The sequence below is a fragment of the Anopheles aquasalis genome, chromosome 2, assembly GCF_943734665.1.
Source record: "Anopheles aquasalis chromosome 2, idAnoAquaMG_Q_19, whole genome shotgun sequence".
Taxonomy (NCBI): Eukaryota; Metazoa; Arthropoda; class Insecta; order Diptera; family Culicidae; genus Anopheles; species Anopheles aquasalis.
The window spans coordinates 26095001-26105000 of record NC_064877.1 but is presented as its reverse complement, the minus strand read 5'-3'; the positions used below and the strand labels follow the sequence as shown (position 1 = coordinate 26105000).

Below are 10000 nucleotides of genomic sequence, written 5' to 3'. Positions count from 1 at the left end.
CGCCGGAGGATGTTTTTTAAATTTTCAGTATAAAATTCTACTGTCATTGAAGTTTATGGAATTTACGTGTTATCATTTGTTTGTCGTGTATTTTAATGTATGGAAATACTAAAAAACACGAAAAATTGGCATAATGTAGAACTAAGCTAAGAATGTATGTTCTTTTTGCTTGTCTCTGAAGAGTGAAGCATCCAATTTCTCGTATTGCTATCAAACGTGAATTGATTTTTTTTACTATTCCTTTATTTACCATAATCCACAAATTGCTGAAAATGATCTGTGCACATAAGCACAATTCCTTGATTCGCATTTTTATATAACTTATTCGAACACAAACATTCAGCAGATTAAGGAGGGGCTTCGGGATTCATTTTTTTGTGACACATATTTTTAACATTTTTCCCTGAATGCTGATCCTTTCAAGGACATTGTGTAAAAGTTTTGGATCAATCGAAGTAATACTGCCAAAGATATAGATTTTTGAATATAAACGTCTCATACAAGGCTCCATGAAGCACGCTACTTTGAAGAGTGTTTCCCAAAACCAACGATTTCAAAGTCGGAGCCCATCGTACCGTAAAAACTACTGAACCGATCGATTCGAAATTTTTAACACATAATCTGTACACTCTTTATCAGGTAGCTCCGTTGAGATTTTGTGAAAATTGTTGATACTTTTTTTAAACAAATCTTTGAAAATCGTGTTTTTAGGAAAAATGACAAAAAGCATCACTTTTCCAACTTCAAAAATCTGTCAAAAATGGAAAAATAGGAAATTTGACAAAAAGTTGACGGGGCTACCTGGATAAACTTATAATCTATCAAAAGAATATCGATTTGCATTTTTCTGATGACCCATCATGAAGCTACGATGGGCACCGGAAAAAGTACCTTTTCACAGACACAGCTACATAAATTCGATGCCAAGGATGAAGTGTTTAATGAATTGTCTCCAAAATAGATCTAAATATTCTTCAAAAGATGAAGTTTAATGTGCCAATCACTTGAATTAATAAAATTTAATGGTTCCTTTACAAATAAAATATCAAAAATGAACCTTTTTCGATCAGAAATTACCAAAGTTCCCCCTTAATGCAATTATTTTTACTAAATTTTAACAATTGATCAACCTTACCCACTTCCATGCTACGTTGGTTTATTGTCTTCACCTTCATGCCATTACAGGTAAACGAAGCATTCGAAGTGCTCAAACGACGGACCAGCACCAACCCAAACCAGCGGCTACCGAAGGTGGAGATCCTTCGGAACGCCATCGAGTACATCGACAGCCTTCAGGCGCTGCTCGAGGTCAGTAGACACATATTTGTCGTCACGCGTGGCGTCATTTGGCCACGGATGGAATTCATTGCCCAAAAAATGTTACATCCCCTAATGGCCTTTCCCTTCTCGACCCCGCACAGGAATCACCGCCCGTACGCCAAAGCCCGGACAGCATCACGGATTCCGGCAGCAATCCCATTCTGTCAACACCTCAGGACTACATGGTGAGTAGAGCCAATCTGCATCCGAAAGTTCTTACGATTGCGGCGGCAACGGCGGTAGTGACTAATTAACGCCCATAAGGCGGTCTGTCGCACATATCGCTTCACACTCCGGAACGGTCGGCGTTCCACCATTTCCCATCAACTAGCACCTTGTTCAAACCCGGCCCGAAACCGGTGGTTCGTGGACACCACACTTGTTGCATGCCGCTCCAGAATGGTCGTTTCGCCAGGCCGGCCACCGCCGGGGGTGGTGGGTAAAATTTATCGTGATTTAATTGTTTGTTGATAAACATACCGATTGCCATATGGGTTTTGGGATGAGGTGTGAGGGAGCGATTTTTTTTCCTGCGGGCCTGGTGTGTAGCGACACGCCCTGAACACCGGTCTTCATCCGGTGTCGGTACCGGGGGAAGTGCAGGAAGTGCAGATTAAGCACGTCCACGACGCACGACTTGATCCCCCTTCCGGCGGGCGTACTTACGTTGTGACTGTTTTGTGAATGTGATTTTTTCCTTTTTCGCTCGATCGCGACTGTCACAGAAAGATTAATGGTACCGTGCTTCGTATTCGACTACCGATTTTCATTAATCGTTCCCTTTCCGCGATATGTTGCCGGCTGGGTGTGTGCATCACGGCCACACCATCACTCCCTTGCTGTTTCACTTTGTAACCGAAAGGAAACAGCATCCAGCTACAAAACAACATCAGTTCTGTCTTGCATTGAGCCAGTCGAAGCCGAAGAAGCAACACAGGAAACACGGACGTGCGCGCGCGCTTGCGATTCTGACGCTGTCTCGGTTGTGATGTGGCCCCCGGTCCCATTCCCGGTCGAGAAGATTAATGCCTCCGACTCCGGTGGCCTTTCTACGGGAGATGGTAACCAGGGCGAACGGGAGGGCCCGAGGGAATGCCGTGAAATTCTCGGCTTTCCGCAATCACGGGAACCCACGCTCGGCTCGATCCACGATATTCGCGAAACGATTTGCTGAACTGAACTCACGTGCACCCGCAGTTCATGACACAGTGTCAGTAGCGATGATGTGGCGTGTTGAAAACATAATTAGTTCCATCTTCCGCCCCGCCCGTGACCCGGAGAGCACCGGGATATGCATGGCTAGATCGCGCATGGCTCATCCTTCGGCACCGTTCGGTCCTTTTGTGAGCTCGTCCGAGCGAGCGCATGGTTAGTGTCAGATCACGCCAATCTTTCGAAACTCCTTCCCGTGTGGCCGCAGCACGTTCGCTCCAGTTACCGGAGCAAATAAGCGGAGCCTTGCTTGGAATTGCTTGAAGCAAAGAATGAATAATGCCAAATCATCTATTTTCCCGGCGTAGTCATAATATGTCAAACTGTCATGACAAATGTCACCAACGGGCAGGGGCCCGGCCAGTACAATTAGACTGTGAAGAAGATATTATTATCGCACCGTCGTTGGCGTGATCGGCCAGAGAGCACCGAGCACACCTTCTTTTGGGGCTAGACATCGTCCAACGAAGACGACGACGAAGACGACGTGTTCGACCGCCCGCCACGCAACGGCCCTACCGAGTGGTCCACTGTGTCACTGTCAACGCCGGCATAGGGACCCTGTATGATCCCTGCACATTCCAGCCTCACTCGTTGCTTGTGCTGCTGCTGCTGCTGCTGATCATCGTGCGCTGCCTGAGCAAACAAACCGCACACGTCGTGTCACGGGGTCCCTGGGCACCGCCTGGACGCGTTGGCGTGACGGTGAAGCCCGAAGTGTCAACTTTCGTTGCCCGCGATCGAGCGGCAGCTGGAGCTGGATCATGGCCTCATGGCGCTCGTGAGGGTGGTGGCACGCGCTGCAGCAGGGACGTGCAACGACACCATCTTTGACAGACAGCACGACGACGTCGCATCGGACTTGTCCATTTCATGGCTCGACAACTTCATTCTCTCTCCTCGAAGCTGTCTCTACTGCTCCTGGCCTGCTTTGCAGATTACAGAATCCTCTGCCAACGGAAACGATCGATCACAATTAAGAAGCAATATCCGATCGAGTCAGGGCTCCCAAAGGAGAGCAAAAAAAAAAACAGCGTCAGATTGGCCAATGACTGGACACCGGTAGACCGAACGGTGAATCAAACAGAACAGGACATGGGGCCTGGGGACCGCCCGTTTGCAAGATCGTCGCTGTCGCGGCGCTGCCAAGCACGAAGCAGAAAACGTTTAATTTTGGAACATCATCGTTCTGCGTCTGACGCACCGTTCTGGTCCCCCCTTTTTAGCATTGAGGCCCGAGAGTGTATGGCCCACGTAGCGTACATCGTTTTTAATGAGATTTAATTGCATGTTTCGATAAATTTGTCTTCACCGTGCACTCCGCATCCACCGCCTGGGCACGTGCTCGTGCCAAACCGCCGCTCGGGGGCTCTCCAGTAGCCGCCGTGCCACTTGGTTGTATTTGGCATGCACAGTGCCGTGCAGTGCGATCAGTTGGCGATCTTGGTGGGGACGATTTGCCGTAGCCGTGGGACAGGGTGGCTGCGATACGTCTCGCAAGGAATGGGGCGCGTGCACTCCGTCTTGTCGCGAGCTATCCATTTTTTTAATGTTGACGATGCTCTTCTTTTGAATCTCGCCCGGCTTACTAACCGGCAGATGAAGGGATCGTAAAGCAAAGCGGTAGGATGAAAGATGCTACTGACAACCCACCCAGGGGCCAGGAATGCGCGGGGTGTGATACGTGCGTCTCTCGCACGATCATGCTCGTCTGATATGCCATAAACTGTGCAGCCGGAGAGTTTTGTAGTAGGGTACGGGCCTGTACGGGGGGGCCTGGGGGCCTGCTGGGTGAAAAAAACAGATCGTTTGATGGGTTTTTTCGGGAGAATCGTTTGGGGTCGCGTGTAATCTCAGCCGCACGGTCACATTTGTCGCCACAGCGTAGCGCAGCGTTTCTGCCGTGATTCGAGACGGAGGTCTCTACTGGTTGTAGCATCTATAAGAATGGTGGGGGGAGAATGGAGTTCTTGAACAGGCCGCCCCGCTAGACTGTCTGCCGTTTAGGGTTGACAGATGACGAACGGTATGCTGAGGCCCTTTTCAGGAGCCGATTTTGTCTCTTTTAGCAGCTCTGTATAGTGAAGGTAGTGTAAAGGGGAGTTTCATGTTCATCATGTCGCTTCGATGGTGATTGCCATTGAGGCAGCGAACAATCAAACGCTTTTAAAGGGTGAGCAGAGATAGTATCTGTTTGTTCCATTAATTCCGCTGGCAATAATACTTCTTGGTTGTGAAAATCAAGTAGAAAGGATTAGGAAATTACTTTGAATTTACAACCAAATGGTTCAGAAGCTGGCCTTTCTTTGCGTTTTTGGCTAATTTTTCCTCTTTGTTCAATTTTCAACTTTTGAGCTTGGGTTCAATTAATAATGACCTCAAAGTGCTGCCAAAAACTTGGAAAAAATAAATGTTGAAGACCTTTTCCAAAGATTCCTGGAGAATCCCATTACCTAATGATTACTTCATTGATACCTCAGGATTGCACGTGGTTAGTAATTCCGTTTTAAATGTCAGTTGAGGCCTGCATTGGATGGAAAACGCAATTTATGTTTTTTTTTAAATATATAACATTCCTTCTGAATTTATTGCTATGATGTTAGTTTTTGATAGTTCTTTAACAATGACCGTCTATGACCCTTTTAAGAGTAATTTGAAAAAAAATATAATCCTTCGATGATCTACCACCTCTGTCGATAAATATAAGTGTTAGTTTTCATCTGGTTTGTGTTAAATTCTGCCAGAGTAAATCATGTTGAAACTGCAATATCATACTGTGAGGAGTCCACATTTTCGGAAATAAAAACGAAACTCTGATCATAAGAAGACAACTTCCAAGAATGTTCACTTGCACATCTACTTAGGACTTAATGATAATCATTTATGCGGTAATTTTCTTCTCGAAGCGGAGCCTGTTCATTCGATAAGTTGTAGTTGTAACACATTCCATGCCCACAGAACTTGAATACTGACTGTACGTAATGAGAAATTTATGTATTTTCGATAGAAGATTCACTTAGTTATATTTATCAATCATAATTAACTCACAGTATACGATTAATATACGATTATATATTTTCTATTACGATGTACCTTTGGGACAATTTCCCATGCGTTGACGGTTCGGGTGATTTCCAAATATTTCAAGCATCTTTTTTATGCCTTTCATCGTTCATACCCGTCGTCCGGGTGCGTGTGCTCAACGACTGCAATTATTATAAATTATCATAAATCACACAAGAGGAGTATGCAAAAATAATAAAAAAAACCGTAATGACCGCACTTCTCGTGTCGCCATTCCTTTCGTTTCATGGCTTCAAGCAGCAGTAATTTACCTTAATTTCTGACCGTCTTGTAATCGGTGCAACGTGCCCAAAACCCCGCCGTTTCGAGTGTTTGAAATTCTGCTGTAATGACGGGGGACGCACCATCAGCATCAACAAGCCGACCTCCGACCGCGTGATTTCGACCTTCCGTCGGGCTCTCGTCTCAAGGTATTAATCAACGGGGTATTCGGTTCGGTTACGGTTGCTTCGGCCTAGTGCGGACGCACCTATGACGACATCCGGTCGGACGGTGTGTGTAAAGTGTGCTAGAAATGGATCGTAATTCTTCCTGCCCGGCCTGTCACCGATGGAATGCCAGATCGGCGCATTCTTCTGCGGGGTAACGATTTCCGAATCCACCACCCAGCCCTTCCCTTTCCGACTGACCTTCGGTGGGAAGTGGGATGTCGCAGTTGCGCGTGCCCTCCCCACCGTTGCCCGCCCGTTGATGATCGGTCGATCGGTTTTGGGTTGGTTCTGTCTCCAATGTTGACATTCCGCCCAAGGTCAACCACACAACACTCCACTGACGGGCTGGCGATGAAAAGTGGTCAAACGTTTGTTAAAACTGTCACATGTGAGGCAAAGCAGGCTGCGTGCCTCCCATAGTCCATACTGCCGAGATAATCAAAGAAAGATGTTCCCGTCGTCGGCTCCCGTCTCTATAGTCCCTGGCCGGCTGGCGATGCCAGAGAGGACTTCCCGGGGCTTGTTTTTGCAGCAACTTCAATCAATTTTCATTACTTTAGTTCGGTTCCACCGCAGTCGCGCTGTCCGCTGTGCATTTGGAGTGATGAGAGGTTATTTGAAAACTCACGGCGCACAAGACGGCACCGGGAGTTAGAGGGGGGAGGGGGAGGGAATAGAACCGTCAGCCTTCATTAGAGAACAATTCTTGCATTCTCACACTCACATTTTTCACTTCCACACGACCGCCAAAAACGGGAACCGGGCAAAGGGATGGCGGGTGTGCGCTCGAATGGTTTCGGTCTTTTAAATCGGTTGTTTGGCTGTTCGTGCGATGGGTCAAATTAATTTGTCGCGACAGTTACGCCGCCACCATCGCCCCTACCCCCCACCAGACCGATGGCACCAACGCGCGCGTTTCTCGATCTTCATCTTTAGAAGAAGTAAGACCGAAGTCTCTCTCTCTCTCTCTTGGTGGCCCTGGTACGCGACACAGACGTGTCGTTTTTTTTTTTTTTGGGGGGGAAGGAGGGACTTACAAATGAATCGGCTTAACAAAGTGCGATCCCCATAGATTAGGGGACTTTTGCGCTCTAATCGGCTTTTAAGTCTTCGCTGATGCACGTCACTTTCTAAATCGAGTTTAAACGATCGTCGGTAAGAACTGCGACGATCGATTTTGACAACTGCCTTGCCATGCCGCTACAGGCCGCTCTGCTTTGCATCGTTTAGTGCGGTAGAGAGCTACGTTTATCACTGATAGCGTGTCGATTACGCTCTGATATTAGTGATGCTTTGTAGATACTTTTCACACCCATTGTTCTTTTAACTATTACTCATTCTGATGCATCGTCTCTATTCGATCACAAACACGTGGCTATTCGAAGGACAACATCAAGGACAACATCTATTCGGCCACCATTGGACACTTGCATTACTCTCCCTCTCCCTCTCTCAGTTCTCTCTGTTTGTCGCAGCCGGAATTAATTAAAGCTCCCGGACTTTGGGGGCGCAGTACTAATGAGAGCTATGTGCTAATTGCGCACTCCAAGCGTGCGCGGCCACCACTCGCTGCTGCCTCCTTTTTGCGCTAGTGACTATTTTTCACAACAAAACCCCTTACTGTGAAGAGTCTTTCAACACTTCGAACGTACGCATGGCTAAGCGTTGGTTCGGTAGGTGCCGCGCCGTGCCTGAGTTCATTAACGTCAGGGCAAACGTTCCGGACAGGAGCCGTGCGCGGATTGCGCCCTTTTGGCGGCGCGGAACAACATGTTCTGAATGAAGGTTCCGCGCAAGCTCGGACCCGTGATACCCTGGCCCCCACACTGGTGGCTTTGATTAATTAGTGAATTAGACCAACACTAAGTGCAATTAATTAGCTCCCTTGCCATCCGATGCGATATCAAACGAAAATGTCACGAGGAAAAAAGGGCGGAGACTGGGACGAGAGGTAGAACCCGCATCAAACGCGAAAAAAGAACTGCAGAACAGGGTAAAAGTGCAATCTTGGATTGCGTGCTGGGCGGCTTTTGCGCCCTCTTATCTGACACCTCACGTGACGCGTGACAGCTTGGGGCGTGCGCCCCGACGTGCGCATACACCACCCGTTGGAGGAAGTGGAGCGCAAACCTTCGTTGGCACACCCTGCCAGAAGGGGAAACGGATTCGGTTTGGCCGGATCGGCCCCAGCAACGTCATATTTGACTAAATAGTTTCACTACTGTGACCGCAACTGGCAACCGACAACCGAGAAACGGCCATCCCTCGCAGAACCACCCTCAATTTTCCGGCACCAAAAGGAATGCCGTTCGCGTGCACATTGGCACACGGCATCGGTGATCTAGCTAGCTACCCTAGTGCGCACTTGGCGATGGAATTTAAATTAAGATGTTCCGAAACGCAATATCTTAACTATTTTTCCAATGAACATATCATGCCTACGATGTCGACATTCCGTTTCCGAGGACGCACACACGAGGGCACAGGCCATCCAGTGGCAAACCAGTGGCCATGGAGGCGTATGGATGGCTAATGGGTGGAACCGAAAATGTTGCAATTAAATCCAATGCAATTGAAGGCAATAACTGACTGGCCTATTCCCGTTTGATGGTACGTGAAGAATGCCTTCCCTTTGGAATGGTTGGCTATCTGGAATCTGGTCGCTTGAAGCAGAGTGGACGAAGGTCTTAATATAGACCAGTATGTTGCTGCTGGACTGGACGATAGTTCGAGAGATTTTTCTGAAAAAAAAACTATCACTTGTTTGCCTCAGTCTGTCTCTTTTCAAGCATCCGTTTTGGTCTACAGGAGTTATTACTGTACTATTAAAAAAATTGTTAGTTTTTGAGCATTGTTTTGTGAGCTACTAAAAGCGAATTCTTCGACTTTGGTTTTTCGAAATTTGTTGAGCCTCGAGTTTTCATAAAATTTGACCCTCGGAAATGTAAAGATTGATGCAGAAAACCTTTGCTGACTACTGTAAGTTAAATAAAAATATTTACAAGTGGTACAAAGACTTGCAGAGAAATTGGGATCGTGTTGACGACGAAGATCATCCTAGACGACCATCAATATTATTCGACGAAGTTTATGCACAACAAATTAAAGATTAAACATACGATCGTCCGTCCTCATATATGTAAAAAAAAAATTAAAGATTGGTTGTTGGAATTCGAATCGTCGATTAACAACTAGAGACTTTGTTGGTGGTAATGGCCTTTTCAGATAATTCATCAATTACATTTTGAATCAGGTTTTGGGCCTTAAACGAGCCAGAACTCGTCTGGTACTGTTGGTACCAGCGGCTGGCGTTGGTTCTCCGTGAGTTTTTCGTCAAAGACTCCACTCAAATCGTTCCACAACTACCCTATTCACTTGATTTAGCACAATGTGAATTCTGGCTATTGTAAAAGCTGTAAAGACCGCTCCGGAAACACTGTTTCAGATTTCGACAGAGCAGTTTTAAAGCGCTGCAAAGAAGGAGCTGAAGGCCATCCCTAAAGCCGTCTTTTTCACCGGTTTCAAAAACTGGAAAATCCGTTGACATAAGTTCATTGTAACCGGAAAGGATTACTTTGAAGGCAATAAAATTGATTTGGAAGATAAATAAAGAAATTTCAACGTAAACCACAGGTCACAGTAGTAGAAAAAAAATTGACGATAAAACTCTAAATAGCAATAAAGCTCATAAGCCGGGCGGATAGCAAATCCGTTTGGTTTGCTTTCTTCAATCCTAGCACGGTACAGAGATCCTTGGCTCGGATTAGCACGTTTCATTCGCCTTTTTGTCACTGATGCCATCTGGCACATTTCACAAAAAGGTAATCTCGCGATCTCCTTTCGCCAGTATTAAGATAAATCCATCGTTTTATCTCCCAATAATACGTCAACCGACTTGCCACCAACTGCCAGGATGCCAGGATGGACTCGCTGGGAAAGGATGCGCAGACCGC

At 46.7% G+C, this 10000-nt stretch overlaps 1 protein-coding gene across 1 annotated transcript in view; it reads left to right on the top strand.

The window, feature by feature from the left end:
- LOC126569563 (myogenic-determination protein) overlaps positions 1–10000 on the top strand; it is a 17466-nt gene that overhangs the window by 656 nt on the left and 6810 nt on the right. The window contains exons 2-3 of the mRNA XM_050226749.1: positions 1186–1308; positions 1422–1505. Coding sequence (XP_050082706.1) covers positions 1186–1308; positions 1422–1505 — 207 coding nt within the window. The remainder of the gene's footprint in view (positions 1–1185; positions 1309–1421; positions 1506–10000) is intronic.